This window comes from Pan troglodytes, chromosome 4, assembly GCF_028858775.2.
Source record: "Pan troglodytes isolate AG18354 chromosome 4, NHGRI_mPanTro3-v2.0_pri, whole genome shotgun sequence".
Classification (NCBI taxonomy): Eukaryota; Metazoa; Chordata; class Mammalia; order Primates; family Hominidae; genus Pan; species Pan troglodytes.
In genome coordinates, this window is record NC_072402.2 from 74,428,337 (window position 1) to 74,452,677 (window position 24,341).

Genomic DNA, 24,341 nt, shown 5'->3' on the forward strand with positions numbered 1-24,341 from the left:
TATCTGAAAGTAATCCTGATTTGAAATCACAAGTCATCATTTGCAAGTCCCTGCCGATAAAAACGAGTAGATTATTTTTAGGGTCAGTTGTAAACACTACTTAAAGACCATCCGTTTTTCCTTGCAAGGCCCTCACTATGATGAAAAGATCTTCACATAGGAATTCGCTTTCAAGGACTCTGCCTTCCAGATGTTCACAAACAGTCCTCCCTTTGGCAGTCCCCATCCCCAGAGGTCAGAAGAACACAGATTCCGTCTATTCACAATCTGTTCACAAAATAAATATAAGTTTTATAGGGTGACTAATTGCATGAATTGTCATGGGAAAACCCAAGAAGAATCTGTTCACGGACATTCTTAGTCTTAACGAATTATACAGCTACGCCAATGTGCTGAATTTTTACATGTGCTTTGGAGGGCCCTTCAGAGAAGGCAGACCTTTGCTTAGAGCTCCCATCTGGGAGGTAATACACAGAAGGCGGGAGGATGAGCTCTGGAGTTCAAATCCTGACTCTCCTACTTACTAGCTGCTACTTAATTCCTTTAAGACTCAGTTTTCCCATCTGTAAAATGAGAATAACAAAAGGACCTACCTAAGAGGACTGCCATAAAGATTAAATAAGATATATATCTCCAGCCTAGTACCTGGCATCAAATTGTAAACACTCAGCAGATACCAGACATTATTCAAGGGACTTCTTCACAGAACTAGTAACTTATAGCTGCCTGCTTACTCTATACCCGCATGATCCAATATGGTACCACTACCCTATGTGGTAGTCAGTCAGCACTTCAAATGTGTCTGAATTGAGATGTGCTATAGTGTAAAATGTACACTGGATTTTAAAGAAAAATAAAAAAGAATGTGAAATATCTCAATAGTTTTTATATGGGTTATATGTTCAAATGAGTATATTTTGGATACAGTGGGTTAAAATATATTACTGAAATTAATTTCATTTCTTTCTTCTTGCCCTTTAAATGCCACTCTTAGAGAATGTAAAGTTTCAAATAGGCTTGCCTTGTATTTCTACTGGATAGCACTGCTCTATGTGGACATCCTAGCTGGAGGGGAGAAAAAAAGAACATTCCAGGTAATAAGAACTACAAGATAAAAGTTGGAAATAATTGTGCATGGCCTGCGGACAGCGTGAATGGCCTAAGGGGAGGAGAGGCTTTGTGTTAATGGCTAATAACGTCAAGGGCTTTCCATCTACCAAGCACCATTCTAATACCTTAACTCATTTACTTCTCACAAATGCCCTATGCGGTAGGTACTAATATTAAACACTCCACCTTTTTTTTTTCTTTGACAGAGAAGGGAACTAAGGCACTGAACGGGTAAGTAACTTGCCCAAGGTCACATAGCTGATAAATGGTGAGGCCCACTTGGATTGGTAGGATGAGGTTAGATTTACAAGACCCTTAATACTGGATGAAAAGCTGGAGTGACGGTGGGCGGCAGACGATTCCCCATCCCTTTGCTTGCTCCCTGGCCACCTCTCAGGTGTTCTGTTGTTAAACACCTCTGCTCACAGATATTTAGAGGAAGGCAGGAAACAAAAAAGTTCTGTTTGTCTTTGAGGAGCAACTTACCAGGCAAGGAAATAGAGACTCATTTTGCTAAAAGAAGATGCCGGGGTGAACAGCGGATTTCCTTAATGTGAGCTCGCCCAGTTTTTCATTAGCAGGAATGATTGAAAGCCAGATGGAGTCCTTATGCCCAGTAAATGATGCTTCCTCAAGCTCACCAAGCTGGGGGTAGTGTGTTAACGTGTTTGGAAAAGCACAGTTCACAGGGTATGCCCATGGAGGAAGCAGGGCTGGTTTCTCTTTCCTGATATTCTTTCCCCAAAGATGGAATTCTCATGTAAACTAACTTTATCATCGAAGAGAAAACCTCGGTGAGTGGAAGGAAACACATTTACAAACTCAAATTAGAACAAAAATCACTTTGCAGAGGAAAACCACAGGGGATACCTAGAAGTAAAGTCAGAAAAGATGTGATCTTTAGATAAAACTCTCTGCTATCCTTTGCTAAGCTTCCCTTGTGATATTTATAGAGGAAATAACCCATATCTATTCTCACAGTCTGCTGTTATTTACCGAGGACTACCTGCAAAGACCTGCAACAATCTTTATGTAAAAACTACAGCAAAACAAAAAGATGATTTTGTACATGTTGTCCATTTAATGCAGAAAAGAAAAACTCTTATTTCCAGCAAACAAGAGATTAAATCATTAGCATTTATTTTTATTCTATAGAGTGAGAGAGACAAGCTCATGCAGATTGAATGCCTGTTCAAAACCTTTAATATTTTGCCTCTGATTTTGTCATGAGTTTTTTATTTGAGTGTTTTTAGAGTCTCTTCAGGTACAAAAGTACAAAGGTGAGGCTGAGAAAGAGATGACCAAGCAAAAGTATTGTCTTAAATCATCCTCCAAAACACCTGTATCTTTTTTTTGACTGAAGAAAATCACTTTATCCTAACTATAAAGTTGTTGGTCAGATCACCATAGCAACACTATCTTGGCAATGTATTCAACAATGAAAAGGCCAGAGGGTGAGAAGTTGACTGAGAATGGGCTGCCACCCCACAGGAACAGAAGAACATCTGGCCATCTGGTGGAGTGGCTCAAGCCTGTAATCCCAGCACTTTGGAAGGCCGAGGTGGGAGGATAGCTTGAGCCCAGGTGTTCAAGACCAGCCTGGGCAACATAGTGAGACCTCGTCTCACTATGTTTAATAAAAAAAAAATTAGCCAGCATGGTTGTGCATGCCTATAATCTCAGCTACTAAGGAGGCTGAGGTGGGTGGATTGCTTGAGCCCAGTAGTTCAAGACCAGCCTGGGCAACATAGTAAGACCTTGTCTCTGCAAAAAACTTAAAAAAAAAAAAAAAAAAAGTCTGGGGTGGGAGGATTGCTTGAGCTTGGGAGGTTGAGGCTGCTGCGAGCTGTGATTGCACCAATGTACTCCAGCCTAGTGACAAAATGAGACCCTGTCTCAAAAACAACAACAACAACAAAAACATGGGCAGCCACCAGCAGGGCATACACTGCAAGCATTTTGCCAAGTAGTGAGATAGGGTTGGGCCAGGCACCCTATACCTCAGGAGATCAGTGGCTCAGCTTTGGAAGGTTGCTGGGCAGGTGAATTCAGGTGGGGAATAGAGAATGCGGCCAGCAGTGGGTACTCAAAACCCAATTCATCAATTCACTTAATCAGGGCTCACTAACTGGTTCATTTTGCCACTTACCATTGGCATTGTTAGAATCCAGCCTGGCTATCAGGGCTGGGTGAAATCTTAAGAGATCATTTGGTCCAAGTGTCTGAGGACTCTCAGAAATTGTATGCAGGATTTTATACATGAACACATTTCATTTTTCTAAGTAAAGGGTCCTTCACTTTTATTAGATTCTCAAAGATAAAATAATGATCCCAAAAGCTTTGAGAGTCACTGATCTGATCCAGTCTCTCATTCTACCTACATGGTCACTGAAGGAAAATAATTTACCCAAAGTCACAGAACCACTGGGTGGTATACCTTTCTGTTTTAATTCTTTCTTGTGGTGTTTTGACTACCTTGCCCATTGCCAATCTCAATCTTAGTGAACAATCACTTTTCTTGATACTATCAAACCCCATAGGTGGCTGCCATGGGCTAGTCCATTGGCAAATGATGAATGATTATCAACCAGGCACCCATCACAAAAGTTATATTCCAGGAGGCTCCACGGAAGTGTAAGCACAGTTCCATTTTCAGGGAGTTTATAACCTAATAAGCTGGGGATAAAATACATCTGAGCATCAGTGCAGAAACAGCACCTCTAAGGACCAGTAGGAAGCCAGCGCAAAATAGCACATTTCAAGAACTGTATCTGAATAGGTCACTGTGAACTAGAATCCTGAGGGAAGTCTAAGTCCCAGAATCCATATCCTAGGAAGACATGGTTCTCTACATTGATCACTGGGCAGAAGTTGCTCTAGACCCATCTCCGCTTGATGCGGGATCCAAAGAGTGGGTACTGCTGGCTTAGGTGGAGGAAACTTAGTGAGGATAGGGTGGTGTCTTTACATAAGAGACAGACAAATAAAGATGGCGTGGAAAGCTTCTGTGTTTTCCATGTTGGACTAAGAGGCCCAGTGGTTTCTTACAGAGAAGCCAATGGCAGGAAAACCTTTTGATGTCAATTAGGAATGACAGACAATGAAGCTGACTGCCTTGGAAGGGATGAACTGGGCCTCGTTGACTATATTAAAGCAAAACTGGGTGGTCCTCAATCAGGGATCATAATGTAACAAGTGACTTCCTGATCAGGGTGGGAGCTACTTAATTCAGTATCTCTGACCTTGACTCACAGTAAGTAAACATTTTTCCATAGTAAATATACCTATGCACATAAATATGTATATTATATATGAATACAAAGCTGAAAAAAGTTTCAAGAAAAAATACTTAGCTTTACTACCTTATTCATGTTTCTCCTTTCTTTCTCTCCTTTTCCTTTCTTTTCTACTTCTCCTTTTAAAAAACAAAATGCTGGTAAAAGACCATTAAATTGATCTTGCCACTCACTGAAGTGCTGTGGCCCATAATTTGAAACACACTGCACTGAACTTTTCCCCCTAGAATACCTTAGATGGCATTTCCAATTCTACAATTTCAAAAATAAAGCAGGTGTCATTAGCCCCTGAGAGGAATCTGTTTCTTGAACTTGAATTCAACACCAACACGTGGCAAATGAAGCCTGTTCAACCTCAAATATGCTCTGGATTCATCACTTATCAGAGCTGTGTTTTTGAATGATCCACGGTAAGATATACACTGGACATTGTGACCCAGTAAACACCACACACACATACATACACCTGAAACAAGTTTCACAAACCGATTCTCCTTTTTACTATGCGTGAGAGCCTGTGGTATTCTCTTTTCTATTCTATTTCACCTCTCAGTTTGAGAAATCCTGTTCCAGAAAGACGGAGCTGAGATGAAGAGTGAAGCTAAAGCATGTCATGGACGTTAACTAGGAAATGGCTAAAACTGGTTAAATCCTGCTAGGAAAATACTTTTGAGAGTGGAATTTGTTGGAGCAGCCAACTGTCCTCTAGGGGATACAATAGAACATCCAGAATAGCCTTGACCATAGAGGCCACTCTACTGGCCTTAGAGGGAGGGGACCAGAAGCCTAATTACAGCACAGACAGACACCTGTGGCCTCCTTCTTTCCACATCAAACCTACCAACCCACAATGGGATGCTTTCTGGAGGACGCTGGGTTACTTGATGGCTCCCTCCCTAAGTATTTTCTCTCACATTATTCCTTCTAAACATCATCTCATAAACAGAATTAAAAAGACTTTCCTCCAGACAATCCCATGCCTTGAATCTGATTCTACTATCACACTGATTAGATCACCTTCCAGTATAATTTTAGACTTCTGTCTTTCCTCCTGGGCTGGGAGCTCATTAAGCATGGTGACTTTGTCTTCTTCATCTACGTGTTCCTTGAGACGTCTGCATGATCTTTCAAAGACGGGAACGCTACCAGTCTCTTTCCTGCTTACAACTTTCCATAGCTCCCTATTCCCTTCAGGATATATATGGGCTCCTTTATAAGGCCTTTTTTTGGTGTGACCCTCACCGACCCATCTCTCACCCCACAGAGCTCCAGGCTTTCTAAGCAATTCCAGGAACATTTTCTTCTTGCCTCCAAGCCATTGCTTAAGTGGCTTCCTCAGTCTAAGCCTTTCATGTTGCTTCCTCCCTCCCCTTTTGCCTGGTAATCTCTGATGTGTCCTGCTTTGCTCCCTTAAGAAGCCTTCTTTCCTTCAAAACTAGGTCAGATCAAGCTTATGTTTCTCCAGGTTCCTGATCGCCATTCCTGCCTACAACACTCACTACTCCTCTGAACACTGTCCATCTGCATTCCCCAGTAGACTGTCCAAGGGTGGAGTCTACAGCTTATTTATTCATCCCTAAATCTCTTGCATGTTTTTCACATGAGATACTCCATACATACATGTTTGTATGAACATATGCTCATAGGAGGTATCCAATAAAGGGTGATTGAGCTGAATTAAAATATCTTCAGAATTCAACTTAGAAATAGCATGATGCCTTAAATCAGGGTTTGCAAATTTCAGCCAGCTGCCAGTCTTAGTAAATAAAGTTTTACTGAACACAACGACACCCATTTAGGTACTGTTTAACCTCACCCACTTAGGTACTGTTTAACCACACCCATTTAGGTACTGTTTAACCACACCCATTTAGGTACTGTTTATGGCTGCTTTCCTACTACAGTGGCAGAGTTGAGCAGTTCAGACAGAGTTCATACAGCTGGCAAAGCACAGAATATTTACTATCTGATCCTGTGAGAAAAAGTTTAGCAACCCCTGATCTAAGACAACAGCATGGTTTAACTTGGCTTGTGCCACTTTGACAATCCAATGAAGCCTATGAACCCCTTCTCGGAATGATGTTTTTAAAGGCATCAAATATATAGGTTCACAAAGGAAATCAATTATATTGAAAAGAATCATCAAAATAATAAAAATCATGAAATAATATACTTTATTAATACATTAAATTAAAAACCTAGCAATGGATTTAGTAACTATGCTAATTTCAAAGTAGTGATAAACATAACTGGTATTTTGAGATATGTGCAACCATTGTAACCAGATAAGAAAATACTTGTGATTCTAATGTTGACAGGGTCACAAGAATTGTTAATACCATTGTGATTTGTTGTCTACATTCATTTTTGAAGAAAATGCTAAATTTCCATTATAAAACTAGGGATATAATTTTTTTTCCAATCCAAGTCCAGGGACCCCTTGAATTATATTTCCTGAATTCTATCCAGGAAACCCTTGGGATCTATGGACTGCCAGTTAAACACCCTGCTCTAAGAGAAGAGATGTGATCCCATACATTACCCAGGGCAAACACAACAGGGGTGAGAGGAAACCTCATGCTCAGAAGAGCCTCCGAATCAGTCAATTTTACATACTGGTTTTATGCAGGATTTGCTCTACACTAAATGAATTGCAGAGAAAGGTCCAAAATCACTCAGTAGTCAAAGATGGAAAAAAAAAAAGATGTATTATTTAACCTTCCGCTTTCAGCCTTCTTTCTTTATTTACAAATTGGTTTAACCTAACCAAATGACAAACAGATGGATACAATGGGGTTATGATAAACTCACCTGGCAATTAGTCCCAGGTGGGGCAATAGGAGGGCACACTTTACAGTTTACAAATGGCTCCCAAAGCTGTTTCATAATTCAATGTATGTCAATTGCCATCAGTCTAAGCAGGAATTATATCAGGAATGTTTAGGGTAGGAGGAATTGAAGCTTTACGGGATCAATTTGCCAAACTACAGGCCGGACTTCTTTAAATCCTTTAGAGTAGCCCTTCCATTAGGGCCTGAGCAAAGGGACTTGACAGCTTCTGGAATTTCTAGGACCAGGCGCCAGTCTAGAAGGTGGTTCTGAGATTTTTAGTTTCAAAACTAAAGGTAAGGAAAAGAATTCTTTGTGAAGCAGCACTTGTCGCCTATCATATGAAATCCCAGCTGACATCCAAGCAAGCTCATTCTTGCTTATATCTAATTCTATTGCTGATGGTAATGAAAGCTCATACTTAAATAGCAAAACTTCTAACACTTTTTTTTTAAAAGAAAGGGAGATTAGGGAGGGTTGTTTTTTCCCATTTCCTCCCAAAATTAACTGTATAATAATTCTTTAAATATTTTCAATTCTAACTTTTGGGGGCTAGCAAGCCAACACCAGACTACATCACTGTTAAATATTGCAGTCATATGTCCAAGTTTTGCCATATATTCCAGTAAAATGCTATGAAGAATGGTGGCAGTTCACTTAGTTACGATGACGAGCTCTAAGACGTGAATTTGCATTCCACATGAAATAAAATCACAGTAGGATCTTTCAGGTTAGTCATATCCATTTAGGTATTATTTGAAGCTTTACCACATCTTGAGATTACTTTTATGATGAGAAAATGATAGCAATAAATAAACTTTCAGTTGGGATTGAAGTGGGGCATTGAGGGGGTCGGGGGATGCATATGTGCAGATCCTTGTTGGCTTTTGTATGGTTTTTATTTCTGTAGTGGGTGAGGTCAGATGTTGGTTACTGTTGTGGCCTCTGATATTGGTGGTAAAGGATTCATTGAATTACTTGTGGGTAATGCTTTTTACATTATTTACTCAAAAATAAGTAACCGCTAGTGTGAAAATATATTTGCATGTGGCTCAAGTTAAAAAAAAAAAACATCAAAAATCCTCCATGAGCCATTCTTCTAAGTGCTGTACAGACCTGTTCATCTCTGCAACCCTTCTGAGGTAGCCACTATTACCATCCGTATTTTACAGCAGAGGAAAGTAAGGCTTAGCAGGACTAAGCAGCTTGCTCAGGGATCCAGCTAGTCGCTGGCATCCTCTAGATCAAGCTTGTCCAACTCACTGTTTGAGGGCCACATGTGGCCTAGGACAGCTTTGAATGTGGCCCAAAATAAATTTGTAAACTTTCTTCACACGCTATGAGGTGATTTTTTTTTTTTAAGTTCATCAGCTATCGTTAGTGTGTTTTACGTGTGGCCCAAGACAATTCTTCCTCTTCCAATGTGGCCCAGGGAAGCCAAAAAATTGGACACCCCTGCTCTAGATCAATCCCATGACTGCCTGTGTCCAAATGCTTACCAGCACCTATTTGACATGTGGTGTGTTCACAGTGCTATGTCCTATATTCCACACAAAGGAGCAAGGTAGACGTTGCATTCATGTTCCAAGAGGAAGACAGATCTTGAAGAAGTAATTAACTACAAGTGTGCTGAGTATTGCAAGTAAATGTTGGAGGTATAGCTAACCTAATCTGGGAGTAGAGGAACGTAGTCAGGCAGGGCTTCCTGGAGGAAGTGACACTTAAAGAGGAGTCCTGAAGGATGAACAAGAGTAAGCTAAGTAAGGAGGTAGAATAGCTGTCCTGACAGGATAGCAAGCATAAAGACTTGTGGCCAGGGAGGGTGCGGTGGCTCATGCCTACAATCACAGCACTTTGGGAGGCTGAGGTGGGTGGATCACTTGAGGTCAGGAGTTCAAGACCAGCCTGGCTAACGTGGTGAAACCCCATGTCTACCAAAAATACAAAAAAAAAATTAGCTGGGCGTGGTGGCACATGCCTGTAATCCTAGCTACTCGGGAGGCTGAGGTAGGAGGATTGCTTGAACCTGGGAAGTGGAGGTTGCAGTGAGCCGAGATCACACTGCTGCACTCCAGCCTAAGTGACACAGCGAGACTAGATTCTATCTCAAAAATAAATAAATCAATAAATAAATAATTTCAAAACACACTTGTAGCCAGGAAGAAGCAGGCTATGTAGGAAAGCAGAAAAGACCCATCGAGTAAGCCATATAGGAATAGTTTGCATTGATTAGGCACTTACTAAGGGCTAGGCGCTGTTCTAGGCATTTTATGTATGTCAACTCATGTAATTTCATAATAACCCCATGAGGCAAGTAAATTATTATCCCCATTCTGTTGTCTGAGGCCAGAGAAGTTAAATAACCCACCAAAGATCACACAGCTTAGAAGTGGTAGAGACAAGGTTTGCACTAGGGAGTCCAGCCCAGAGCCTGTGTGTTACGCAATCCATCGATACTGCCTCCCCTACGTCTTGATACTAGACGAGGAGAGTCACAGGATTTTAGATGTCATGTATCCAGCATGCCTTAATTTGCAGAGAAAGAAACTGAGGACTGGAATCAAGCAACTTCGCCAGGCTTAGAGGCTGGTGCAGAACTGTCTCTCCTGATTCCACATTTGGACACACTTAAACCTCAAGAGATGATACTATGAATCAGGGTATAAGCCTCAATTCTGAATGAGAAATGCCTTTAACCTTCACAGCTTTTGACCTTGACCATGAGTCAAATCACATCATCCCTTAGAACAGTTCAAAGAAAATCCATCCTCTGTTCAGCTTCCATTCTGAATCCCAGACTTGATCTTCATTTCAGTAACAGCCTTTGCAGGGTCACTTCCTGTGAGGAAACTAAGTTCCTTTGTTACTTACAGAATATGGAAGTCTATGATGAGATGGAAAGAGAGATGACTTTTGACAAAAATATCAATTTGCGAGTAATACTTTAAAAAACCCACCCAGGTTGCATGACCTTGAAAGTCTCAAATGAAACCAATATGTAGGTACTGCAATCCACCTAGAAGCAGCCCTGTGTGAAGATGAATTCTTCAAGTCTTATTATGGAAGGCATCTGCCAGGGACTAGAGGAATATTTAGGCAGAAAAGTCACAAAGGAAGAAGAGGGGAAGCTTTGCTCCTTCTCACTTATTAATATAAATATCTTACGTTGAGATTTAGAGAATGTTTCTTGACCCGAGTCCCTAAAACATACACAGACATATTCTGAACTTTCACATGTACCCAAAATAAGCAAATAGTAGACTTTGTGTGTGTGTGTTTGAGAGAGTCTCACTCTGTTGCCCAGACTGGAGCACAGTGGCATGATTTAGGTTCACTGCAACCTCCACCTCCTGGGTTCAAGTAATTCTTGTGCCTCAACCTCCCATGTAGCTGGGATTACAGGTGTGTGCCACCACACCCGGCTAATTTTTGTATTTTTAGTAGAGATGGGGTTTCACCATGTTGGCAAGGCTGGTCTCAAACTCCTGGCCTCAAGTTATCTGCCTCTTTGGGACTGGGATTACTAGGATTACAGGCGTGAGCCACTGCGCCCGGCCAATGGTGGACTTTTAACTAAAAACAGCCATTGCTGAGCTTTAGCCTGCCCTTTCCAGAAGGTGACAATGCAAAGCTCTGAAGCAGTTTTAGCCAATAAGGTGACACCTTTAGAAAAACTGTAGGTAAGTTAAATGAAAACTATTTTTCATGTTTATCCAACTCGATAGACAGCATACGACAGGCATGGCACCCCGATTGGAACTTCAGTGATGAGGAACGTTTTTCCAGGCCTTTGGTTTTCATTGCCACCATACTATATATTATTTGCTTATGAGAAAGGGGAAATTCTTAGGCAGAAGGAGGAAGGTTTCTCAGATATTTATAGCCAAGATATTTCAAAACATAGGTAGCTATATTTATGCTTGGTTCTTATTTTAATAAACACTAAGAATTGCTGCCCCCAAAGAAATTTTTAGTGTCACTTTAGAAAAGAAATATTCTCCCTCACCTCAAACACATGGCTTTTGTGTTTTAAAAAAGCAAGTAAAAGTGTTTAAAACACTGCAAAATATGTTACAGCCTGAAGGCTTACTCAGAACTTGCCTCTTCAGATCTTTTCTACACTGCTTAAAAAATAAAAATCTATGGCTATAAAGAAAGCTAACAAATAGCCTCCAGACCAACTTTGGGGGAGATCATGAAGATTCCTGCCACCTAAAAGCTTTTATTCTGCCTGGGCCTGAGACCAAGCTCTTCTCTGATGCAGTTACTGAGAGCGCCTTCAGAATGCTCACACTAGAGGTGTCCTCTATTTTGGGGGTAATAGAAGTTGGATGAAGAACAAAAATTTGCTTGGTCCTAAGCCCCTGACTCAAGACATCATCATATTATGCATAACGTCTACTTGAAATATCATCAAAACTAGCAAATAAGTAGTCAGCATACCCTGGTCTCACAATTTTTCAGGTTAATCTTTTTTTTTTTTTTTTTTTTTTTTTTTTTTTTTTTTTTTGAGACGGAGTCTTGCTCTGTCGCCCAGGCTGGAGTGCAGTGGCGCGATCTGGGCTCACTGCAAGCTCCGCCTCCCGGGTTCACACAATTCCTGCCTCAGCCTCCCGAGTAGCTGGGACTACAGGTGCCCGCCACCTCGCCCGGCCCATTTTTTTGAATTTTTTAGTAGAGACGGGGTTTCATCGTGTTAGCCAGGCTGGTCTTGATCTCCTGATCTCGTGATCCACCCGCCTCGGCCTCCCAAAGTGCTGGGATTACAGGTGTGAGCCACCACGCTCGGCCAGGTTAATCTTTTTTTAACCAGAGGTCTCACTTTGTTGCCTGAGCTGGAATACAGTGGCACAATTATAGCTCACTGTAGCCTAGAACTCTTGGGCTCAAGTGGTCTTCCTGCCTCAGCCTCCTGAGTAGCTGGGATTTCAAATGTGAGCTACCATTCCTGGCTTAGCTGAATATTTAAAAAAAAAAAAAAATTCATTTAACCTGTGAGGCAGAGGTTGCAGTGAGCCAAGATCGTGCCACTACACTCCAGCCTGGGTGACAAAGCAAGACTCAATCTCAAAAAAAAAAAAAGAAAATTTGTTAGACTATCTCCTAACAATGCCTTTGAAATCTTTATCTCCATTGAATAGCAAATAAGAAGAGTAAATGATGCAGAAGTGCCCATGAGGACAGAGAGAGAACTGGAACCTTACCTTCCAGTGACAGAATGTAGACAAGAACTTCACATTAAGATATCTGAATCTGAGGATCACTTCTGGGGATAAACCAATTTCTACAATTTCCTAGCCTTGGCCTGCCAGAGTCCTGCCCCTTAGATGTATAATAATAAGGACCTTTTGGCTCACACAGAAACCTGTCACGTGTGCTTCTGTACACAGGAAGTAGAAAAAGGAATTCACTATTAAACATTAAATGGACCTCTCTGGGGAAAATAAAATAACTGCAGACAACCCCCTCCCCCACCCAAAGCCTTTCATCCTTTCTTACTGTCTTAGTCTCTTTGGGCTGTTATAATGAATACCATAAACTAGGTAACTTATAAACAACAAAAATTGATTGCTCATAGTTCTGGAGGCCAGGAAGTCCAAGATAAATGTGCCAGCAGATTCAGTGTGTGGTGAGGGTCCATTGCCTGGTGAGGGTCCATTGCCTGGTGAGGGTCTGCCTTCTTTTCTTTATGAGACAGGGTCTCACTGTGATGCCCAGGCTAGAGTGTAGTGACATGATCATGGCTCACTGCAGCCTTGATCTCCCAAGCTCAAGTGATCCTCCTGCCTCAGCCATCTGAGCAGCTGGAACTACAGTGTGCAATACCACACCTAGCTAATTTTTTTATGTTGCCCAGGCTGAGGGTCTCCTTTCTGGTTCATAGATGGCATCTTATCACTGTGTTCTTACATGGCGAAAGGGGTGAGAGACCTCCTGGGCTTTTTTTATAATGGCACTAATCTTATTCCTGAGGGCTCTGCCCTCATGACCTAACCACGTTCCAAAGACCTCATCCTAATACCATCGCCTTGGGTGTTCGAATTTAACGTATGAGTTTTGGGGAGGACATAAACATTGAGACCATACGTAGCACACACAAACTGCAGTTTCAGCATTAGAGCCCAGGAAAGCTCTCTCTGAACATACATTCACTCACCTATAATGGGATAGGCTCCGAGATGTTTACAAATGGATTTATTTTGCAGCCAAACATTAAATGCTGCAACAAGCTGTGGAGGCTTTCTTTCAGGAATACATCAAACAGCAGCCTAAGATGAGGTTTCTCATTTCCTCAGCCAGCAGGGCTCTGGGCAGGCTGGGTCTAAGCTTCCATCTCTGAAGGTGGGTCACAAACATGAAAGGACATGGGGATTCATAAAAAGATCACCGGGCCGGAAGTCAGGAGAATTCGGTTCTAATTTTATTCTGTCCCCAACCAGTCATTTTATCTTGGCAAAGTAACTTATGCAATGGAGTCTCAATTTCTACTTTTGTGAAAGGGAAATGGTGGTACTGTAGGATGGAAACAGATACACGCTGAGTGTCTACGTGTATAGATACTTTATGAGGAGTATGAGCAAGAGCTCTGCAATGAGGGTTGCATTTGCTCGATATTACAGAAGAGGAAATAGGGGTTCTGAGAAAGGATAACTTGACTGAAGTCACATATTCTGGAAGAGATAGAGGCAGAATTCCTAGCACAGGGGATGTAACAAGTGACTGGGCCTTCCCATATTCCCATGTTCCATTTGGAATTCAACGACTATAAGAATTCTAAATTTGAAACTAACCTTCCAGACACTGTGAAGGTATTTTGTCAAGGTAAAGAGATAAATATATATTAGCAGTTGGTTGGAATGGCATATAATTTTAAAATATACATAAGAAGCCAGGCGCAGTGGCTCATGCCTGTAATCCCAGCACTTTGGGAGGCTGAGGCAGGTGGATCACTTGAGGTCAGGAGTTTGAGACCAGCCTGACCAACACGGTGAAACCCCATCTTTGCTAAAAATACATAAATTAGCCAGGCATCGTGGTGGGTGCCTGTAATTCCAGCTACTCGGGAGGCTGAGACAGGAGAATCACTTGAACTTGGGAGGCAGAGGTTGCAGTGAGCTGAGATCATGCTGTTGCACTCCAGCCTGGGCAACAAGAGTGAAACTCTGCCTCAAAATATATACATATGAATTTGAGACCTTGAGCCCCTTAGATATTAGACAGCTCTAAATGTTAAAACGCATTTTAATTGGAATTGTACTTGTACATAATACCCACATATACCTTATACTTTTGTAGGTTTTTAACATCAACACAGCTTTTTCTTACTCAAAGCTCTTCTCTTTCCCATATTTTCAAGAATATCACTTGATCCTCCTAACCATACACTATAAGGCTGGAAGAAGTCATCGCCCACGTTTTACAGACAAGGAGATTGTAGCCGATGCCTCTGGGGCCATTTCACCTCCCCTTGTCCCCTGATTTCAGCAGCAGCTGTGGCATGGACAGTTCTTGGAGGGCTCACTCACCTCCTGCAACCAGCATGTGACCTCAGACACATGCTGTGCTCCTGTCACTTCTCACCTCTCCAGACTCCCCCCTTCATCACAAAATGTGGAGGAGTTATACCCTCAGGAGCAATGCTGAAAGGACAGAGGAGGAAGAAGCCAGTGGATCCATGTCTCCTGTCTTTTTCATGGGCAATGTGAGAAGAATTCTGTGGGTTTCAGAGAGATCTCAATGGAATCAAGACCCCAGTGAAGACCCCGTTGCCTACAGCAGTGACTTCACTAACACACCCTTATATATATATCCTCCTTTCCTGTCTCATTCTCCCCACTCTCTCATTCCCACTTCCAAATAAACTATTTGCACTCAAGTCCTTATCTCCGGCTCTCTTTTGAGGGGACCCCACACTATGAGAGGCATCAAGGCTCAGTAGGGGAAGTAACCTGTACTGGGCCACACGGCTGCCAATAGAGAAGGCAGCACTCTCTCCCAGTTCTTCTGTCTGAATCCAGTGACTCTCTTTCATCTTCTACTTTCAGGTGTGCAGACAAGGTTAAGAAACTGCCATTTCTACCTTACATAGATATAGAGAAAATTTTAAAATATGTGTTTGAACAAAAAATTAATAGTAAATAATGCTTACCTTTGCTCAGGGTTACACAGATTATCTGCCAGGCTACCATAAAAACATAAAAAACTGGGCTTTTTTTTTGGGAGACAGAATCTCGCTCTGTCCTCCAGGCTAGAGTGCAGTGGTGTAATCTCGGCTCACTGCAACCTCTGCCTCCCAGGTTCAAGCAATTCTCACGCCTCAGCCTCCTGAGTAGGTGGGATTACAGGTACCCGCCACCATGCCCAGCTAATTTTTTATATTTTTAGTAGAGATGGGGTTTCACCATGTTGGTCAGGCTGGTCTCGAACTCCTGACCTCAGGTGACCTGCCTGCCTTGACCTCCCAAAGTGCTGGGATTACAGGCGTGAGCCACCGCGCCTGGCCAGAAGTGTGCATTTTTCAAAATTTTAAAGTATTACATCTTGCTTTGCTGGTGTTGTCTAATGTATCTGTGGAAGTAAATTATAAATGTTAAGTTTTGCCCCAAGTTTTACAGATGAGAAAGCTGAAGTTTTAGGATTTTCAGTGTAGCACATTTAACCAGTATTGGAACCAGGATTAGAATCTTTTTTTTTTTAGGGATATTCCAGGTTTTGCCTACAAAATCTGTTCAATGGCAGGGGCGTAGATTATCTTCAATGCAAAGTATTGTTCTGGGGCTTTGCAGTGGGCATTATAAAAAAAAATTCTTAGACTCTGTTCCCCTCTTTTCCAGTAATTGTACCACAATTTTCCTTTGAGGATCCAATCCTCTTGAATACTCAATCCACATACTCCAGGTTTGAGTGAACAACCAGTTGTTAATTCCAGAGCTTGGAATATGACCAGTGCCTGACCAATCAATGAATTCTCCCACTCGGGTCACAGTGACTTGTGCAAAGGATGGAAAGGGACCTCAGCTTGGCCAATGAGAATAAATATTGAGATTTTGCTGGGTCCATGGAGAAAGCCACTCTCTTTCCTAGGGAGCTAGGCTGGTCACTGTAGGTCTTGACTGCCTGCTGGCCATTTTGCCACCCTATGGGAAAAGCCCATCTAAAATGAAGCCACTAAAACAGAGAGGCGCATGGAGTCAGACTGCTGAATTGACACGGATCTAGCCTCCCCTGAATTTAGATTTGCTGCTGGACTTTTCAGTTACAGGAGCTGATGCATTACTGCCTCATCTTCTCCTTTCACACTTCTCACACTTGCAATTTACCAAGTCCTGTGTGAAACACTCAGTACTCAAGCATTAAAGAGATTCAGTGCAGTACCTCACCTCTAAAGAAACAAATATCTGCTTTCCATTACCAAGGAATAGGCTAGGAAGTCAAGACACAGAAGCAGAGCTAATCAAATCTTGGGAGAATCCTTTGTCCCAGCTTCAGAGAGCCTTAGGAATGAGGTCCCAAACCAGTCTCTTTATAAATGCAGAAAGCAGCAGGCCTCAGACAAGCCCCATCACCTTTAACGTGGAGAATCCCAACTCCACAAACATTGTTTTCAGACTCACTCACCAGCCACCACTTCCACTCAAAATCAAACAGCAACTAGAGTCCAGAGGAAATATCTTAGATTGGGAATTCTTTTTGTTGACCTTCGTTTTCCTTTCTCTCTTTCTTTAAAATTACATAGCAGCACTCAATTGAGAATCAATGCTTTAATATCTGTAAAGAATTTCCAATCACTCACTACCCTCTGCTAAGCTGAATAATAAGAAATGGAGAGGTAGATGAAAGAAAAACATTGAGGCCAAACCAAGACACTTGTCCCAAGGCAATACGGACGTGAAAGAAACAATGGGTTGTCCTTGTTTTTAAAAGATTTTTCCCCTGCTCCTAAGAAACAGCATCATCAAATATTTACTTTCATATATAATATTTCAAAGCCAGGAGGGCAAGGCTCATGCTTGAAATGTAGGCAGGCTTATCAGAAATGGTACCTCAGGAGTTTTCAGAGCCTAGAACAGTCTCTGATTGTGCCAGGGAAATGAGGAAGAGGTATGTGATACAGACAGGTTTACCAGATGACCCACCAACAAAGAGGTGTGGGGATCATTACTGGCCCAAGTATATACACGGGCTTCCAAGCCTCTGTTCGCTCTTAAATATATATATGGTAGAGTCCTGGAGGTGACTCTCCTCACTGTCTTACATCAGGCTTGGAATTCTGACATCTACACATTTGGCTTTTTTTTTTTTTTTTTTTTTTGAGATGGAGTCTTGCTCTGTCACCCAGGCTGGAGTGCAATGGCATGATCTCGGCTCACTGCAACCTCTGCCTCCTGGGTTCAAGCATTTCTCCTGCCTCAGCCTCCTGAGTAGCTGAGACTACAGGCACATGCCATCACGCCCAGCTAATTTTTGTATTTTTAGTAGAGAGGGGGTTTCACCATGTTGGTCAGGCTGGTCTCGAACTCCTGACCTTGTGATCTGCCTGCCTCAGCCTGCCAAAGTGCTGGGATTACAGGTGTGAGCCACCGCGCCCAGCACACATTTGGCTTTTGAATGTGACATACAGACTTACCTGATGAATTCCACAGAATAGTACTGAATAGGGGCGCTTCCTTCACTTGCTCCAGATTTCCAAGACAGGGCCACCTCAGAATCCGAAACCACAATGACATGTGGCTGCTGGGGAGCTGCAGGAGGCAGGCAGGAATCTAGGTGGGATGACAAACACAACTAGACTTGGCTGGTGGTCTCAGCCGTTGGAGAGGTTTAATAGGCTAGGCTGGTGGTCTCAGCCATTGGAGACGTTTAATATAATACATAAGCAGCTCGAGTGCTTCCTATACCCAAAATATCTCTGTTCAGAACAGCCTCAAAAGCCAAACCAAACAAATATAAAAACATAATCACAACTTGATCACCATGTGAGGTTCGAGTCAATGAGAGCTGGTCTCCCCTTCTCCCCGTTGCACCCCTGACTGCAAATCCAATTAATTACGTCCCAGCCACTGATCCTGGGACACACAGTGGTAAGTTCCCTGGAAAAGCTTCTGTCACATTCTCAACTCCTAACAGCATTCCATCTCTGTTTGCATTGTCAGAACTGATATTTACCTTCAAGGAAAATTGAATGCCTAGGATCACTGCCAAACATTCTTTTCTCTGTGTGTTTTGCCCCTGACAATCAGAATGCATAGTAATGGTAGGTCATTTGGGAAATGCCCTTCTATGTAAAGATGCAGGAGTCACCCATGATCCCATCACTTCAAGTGATCACCTCCAAGACACACGCTGTTTCTGATCACCTCCAGACACACACATCTCCCAGCCTTTGTTCACACTACTCCATCTGCCTGGGAGACCTTTCCTGTCTTTTCTTCCTAGCAAAATCCTATGCATTTTTTGTAACTCGGGCCAAAGATAGGACTTTTCTGAAAGCCTCCGAGGCTGGGGCAGAGGAAGTGCGCCCTCCTGTGTGCTACACAGCCTCCGGTGCAGTCCTTAGAAGTGCTGCTGTCACCAGGCACGGTGGCTCACGCCTGTAATCCCAGTACTTTGGGAGGCAGAGGTGGGTGGATCACGAGGTCAGGAGTTCAAGACCAGCCTGGCCAATATGGTGAAACCCCATCTCTACTAAAAATGCAAAAATTAGCCAGGTGTGGTGGCATGTGCCTGTACTTCCAGCTACTCGGGAGGCTGAGGCAGAAGAATCGCTTGAACCCAGGAGGTGGAGGTTGCAGTGAGCCAAGGTCGCACCACTACACTCCAGCCTGGGTGACAGAGTGAAACTCTGTCTCAAAAAAAAAAAAAAAAAAGAAGTGCTGCTATCACTCATTTGTCATTGGCTTCTCCTTCCACAAAAAGCTCCTTGCCAGCAGTGACCAGCATCAACCCAACTTTGTACCCTACTGTCCACTTGGTGCCACCTCAATAAACATTAGTTGCATTCCCTTTGCCTATAAATCTCTTCTCCCACTCCCCTTCCTCACCTTCTTAATTCCTACTTACCCGTAGGATCTCCACTAGTTGTCATCTCTTCAGGGAATTCTTCCCTTACCCCTGTGTTGTACATTCCTACAGTGCTGGAGCATCTATCACACTCTGTGACTACACACTAATGAGGGAATGTCTAGACTCACCCCAATAAGTTCTGAGAGGGCAGGAGCCATGCTTGCTTTTGTTCTCTACTGAATTCCCAGAGCCTAGCACAGTGCTTGGCACATAGTAAGTCCCTATTGATATTTGCTGAATGAAGGATGCATGGATAGCAGCCTGCCACCTATTAATGAATTTGAACCTACTTTACCTTGGGACAAAGTGGTGACATGCCGAGGAGAGCTCAGCCGCCCTTTGCCAGCCTGGCTGTAAGCTGCTATGCTCACACGATATTCAGTGCCTGGTTTCAAATCTCCAATCACTTCCTCCTGTCAATGACCAAACAAGAAAGATGCTAACAATCAGTAGATCTGTTTGGGTAAATTGTACAATTTCCACGAGGTTTATATCTCGAGGCCCCTGTGAAACTGCTTGGCACAGAGAATGTTTTGCTTTGTCTAGGACTGGCCCAGTTTTAAACTTTGCCAAGAAAAAAATAGCCATGACATATTTTCCAAGACTGGAGGATGGCCCTTTATTGAAATCTATCCATGGTCCTAGAACTAGATACATTCACACTAGCAAATGTTACTGTGAACATCAGAATTCTCTGATCAAAGTACTACGTTGCTGGAAGGCAGGTAATGATTCTTTCTAAGGCTGTAATTCCCCAGTTCCTTCTTTCCATTTGCAGATTTCAGATGCTCAGGGAATAGCTGCAGCTGCACAGTGAGGTCTTGATTTGTACCTAGAAAGTAGGGACTGGAATTTTAGTTCTCAAATTTTAAACAGCATTAGAACTACCAGGAAGACTTTCTTAAAAGTATGTCTGTGTGTGTGTGTGTGTGTGTGCGTGTACTTCCCCTGCACAAAGGGCCCTGAGCAGGAAGCCCCAGCTGAAGAAACTGAGGTCTTGATTTGTACCTACAAAGTAGGGACTGAAGTTTTAGTTCTCAAATTTTAAACAGTATCAGAATCACCAGGAAGACTTTCTTAAAAGTGTGTGTGTGTGTGTGTGTGTGTGTGTGTGTGTGTGTGTGTGTACTTCCCCTGCACAAAGGGCCCTGAGCAGGAAGCCCCAGCGGAAGAGGGCTTTCTCCACCTTGAGCTTGGGCAAAAGTGGTGTGTCCCCAAAGCTACAGTGCTAAATAGTAATTGGGAGCCTGGGTCTGATCGGTGGGAAGCAGCAGCCCATTGTAGTGGAAAGGGCACCGGCATTGTAGTCAACCAGCCCTGGGCTTGAATCCTGATTCTGCCACTTATTGTTAGCTGTGTCCTTGATATTAAATTCATTAAGCCTCAGTTTCTTCCTCTGTAAAATAGGCATGACATATAACCATCTTGCATGATTGTAACATTTGAGATACTGTGTGTAAAGCAGCCAGTATGGAAGATGTGCTCAGGAAATGAGTGGTCATGATATTGTCTTGGGCATGTGGGAACCTTCCTCTTCTCTGCTTACCTAGGCTCCCCGACTACTCCAAAGGCCAAGCCCTCCCTTTGACACCTTCCCTGACCATGCAGGTCTGGGGATCTTACCCTAATGAAAATTGTGCCACTACTTTAACACATTTACATTGTATTTATTAAAAACTGTTACTATTTCTCTTACGGGATTATAAGCAACTTGAAAGCAGGGACCATGTCTTATAATTTCTTCACAAGCTCTTTTGCAGATGTTTGAACGCTCATTGTTGCTAAGAAGAATTAAGGGCTAAGAAGAATTAAGGGATTTTAAAAATCCCTACAATTTTTTAAAGCATTCAACAAATAATTAATGAATACTTAATACAGTAGTTCTCAAACCCTGATTACACATTAGAATCACTCGGTGATCTAAACGACTGAGGCCCGAACTCCACTCCAGACCACTTAAATCAGAATCTACAGGGGACAGAACCAGGAGTCTATTTGTTTAAAGCCCTCCAGGTGATTCTAATGTGCAGCCAGGTTTGTGAACTGCTGTTCCAGGGCTTGGCTCATCTCTCAGGCCCTGAACTGCCCCATCTGTTCCCCCTCCTCTCATTGTCCTGATCCCCCTAGATCCAGTATCTACCAGATCCTTCTGTATTTACTATGCTCAAGACTCACACACCTTAAAAACAGTAATTCCCTACCATACCTGCACCCCTAGCTCCTCTCCTTAGAGGCAACCTCCTTGAAGTTCTCTTTGCTGCCTCACCTCCTATTTACTCCTGAACTTACGCCCACCTGGCCACTCTCACTACAAACCTATTGAGATGTTCTTACCAAGACACCGTAACAACTTTGTAGTGAATCCAGTGAGTGCATCTCAGTCTTTAATGACTCGCTGCAGCTTTCAATACCATTGTCCACCCTTGCTTCTTCAATCTCTTGGCTCCGTTGAAAATCATGACTCTGCTCTTCCATGGTCACCTTCTACTTCTTGTGTTGCTCCTTTCCAATACCCTCCATCCACCCCCCTTTCTCTGCTACGTCTAAGGATTGGTCTTTCCCAGGATTTTGCCCTGTCACCATCTTCTCTTCTCCCTCGTAGTCTTGCTTGGGTAAACTCATCTCCCACTCCCTTAGCTTCTGGCACCACCTTCAGGGTGACACCTCGCGACTCTGCACCTCTAGCTCTGGCCTGCCTCCTGGTCTCCAGGCATGGATTTGTGAGTGCCTCTTGAACATCTACCCAGTGACTACCAAGCACCCCAAGTGTAACATAACCAAAGCTCAACGAATCATTCCTCCTCCTACTGCCAAAACCAAACCAAAACATAGCTTCACTGCTTGCCTTCTCTCTCTCTCTCTCTCTCATTACCCAAGGCCAGAATTCTTGATGCTTTCCTCTATGAGTTCACCCTACACCCCTCACCACCATCTAATCAGTTACCCATGCAGCAGATTCCACCTCTTTCATATCACTTGAATGTGTTTCTGTCATTTCATCCTTACAGCCCTTGAAGACCAAGTCCTCATAAATATGACAATGGGCTCTGATTCCCCTGCCACCAATGCTGCCCTGCCTGTACCTCCAGTCTGGACTCCACAGTGCTATACTACTTATCTTTCTAAATACGCAATCTGATCATGTACTTCACACTTTAAAACCCCTTAGAAGAGCATGTTTGTGTCCCCCTGTTTATCCTTCCAGCATCATCCCGTACTGTGTCCCCTCCTTACATTCTACATTCCAGTCATACTTAAGAACTTGGCAGGGCTCAAATTTATGCCATTCAATGCCTCTGGGCCTTTGAACCTGCTGCTCCCTCTACATGAAATGTCCTTCTCCCTACTCCTGCCTGGCTCACCCCTACTCATTCTTCATGACTCAGATCAGCTGAGACGTTACCTCATTTCTCTGGCCCCGCCCCAGTCTGGTTAGGTGCCCCTCCTCTAGGCTGCCCTGGTGTCCTTGGTGCACCCCAATCTGAGCAATGCTCACCTTGTATTTTAATTATCAGTTGATTTGTCACCTTGTCCCCACCCACTTGAAGCCAGTAAGCAAGTTCTTATTCCCCTGGCATCCCAAAGCTTAGCATAGTATTACCAGACATCTAGCAAATGCTCAAGCAATGCTTCTTGATGAATGAATAAATGAACTAATGAATGATTAAAGAAAGAAATCAAGCCAAGATGTCTCATGTAAACAGATGACCTCATCAAGAAGCCAGCTGATACTACTGAGCCCTGCATCTTGACTCACAGCATCAGTACTCCTGCCCCAGGCCTTGGATTAGCACCTCCAGGGACAGGACTGACTGTCCTGCCCACCTCCCTCCAGCCACCCCACCATGCCTTTCAGACCTGTTCCCTCATCCCATTTCCACCTTGGTGCCCGAGTTACTGCCCCTTTGACTCCTTGCCTGGGTCTCAGTCTGCCCCTCCCTCCCTCCCACCTCCACTCCATCCTACGTGTGGCTTCACAAGGGGGCTTTGCTGCACATGTGGACCTGCCTTCAGATCCCCTCTCCGGCTCTACTTCCTCACATCTGTGCTCCTGAGCTTCACCTTCTGTCTCCAGGTTTCACGTCAAGTTTGGTGGTTAAGAGACTGGAGGCAACAGGTGGATCCAACCCTCTGTTCTCACTCCTCTCCCGACTAACACTCCAGGCTTTCCTCAAGGAAGCAGAAACACTTTCAAACCAACACTGCACTCTCCCAGGCTTTTGCTTTAGGATCCTTTACTCCTGGGAAGTCATGATGCTGGATGAAGTATAGGTGGTGATATGGATTCAGACAGTATTGTAGATATCACTTAATACCAAACACAGCTACCATTAATTACCAATGATGGGTGTTTCCCCTGTTTCATGAACAAAGGGAAAGAAGGCTATGTATAGCTTTATTTAATTCTTCCTTCAGTTCCGTGAGGTAGGTATCACTCTTATTTTCATTTACAGAGGAGAAAACCTAAGCCCTGAAAAGTTCACAATTTGCTCAAGATTTAGTCAGTGGCAAAATAGGGATTTGAGCCTTCCTCCGTTTGACACCAATGCCCAAGTTCTAATTGGCCAGTACATGTACAAAAAATATTAAATAATGTTTAAATCAACAACAAACAATATTTACCATAATCACTGAAAACTAGATTATTATTACTTTACGACCATGGAAGTTAACATATTAGAAATTTAAATGTTACCACTGAAAACCAAGCAAAATCGTATTTGTAGTTCCATATATAGATCAAAAAATTCTGGAACTCTTTATTGGATATGGAAGATTAGTGCTACCTTCAGCTTGGCTGCATTCTGAGGGGTAGAGGGTGACCTTCCCTGAAGCTGGCTGTTTCCCGTCTGTCTCTTTTCCTGCACTGACACTCCGGAAAGTGGCATAATGGTAAAAATCAAGGGGGCTGAGTGGTCAGGGCCACAGAAACGTGTTGAATTCAGTGATTTCACTTTCACTTCCTCCCCTGACATCTCTCCTCTCAAATGGAATCCTCAATGTATTGTAACTTGTGATAACCCTTGCAATTTGTAGTAAAAT

At 43.0% G+C, this 24,341-nt stretch overlaps 1 protein-coding gene across 2 annotated transcripts in view; it reads right to left on the reverse strand.

Moving 5' to 3' along the window:
- Window positions 1-24,341, reverse strand: part of EGFLAM (EGF like, fibronectin type III and laminin G domains) — a 211,121-nt gene that overhangs the window by 96,306 nt on the left and 90,474 nt on the right. For both annotated transcript variants that reach the window (XM_016953398.4, XM_016953400.4), the window contains exons 4-5: window positions 19,594-19,711; window positions 17,863-17,998 (exon numbers count right to left, since the gene is read on the reverse strand). In XM_016953398.4, coding sequence (XP_016808887.1) covers window positions 17,863-17,998; window positions 19,594-19,711 — 254 coding nt within the window. The remainder of the gene's footprint in view (window positions 1-17,862; window positions 17,999-19,593; window positions 19,712-24,341) is intronic.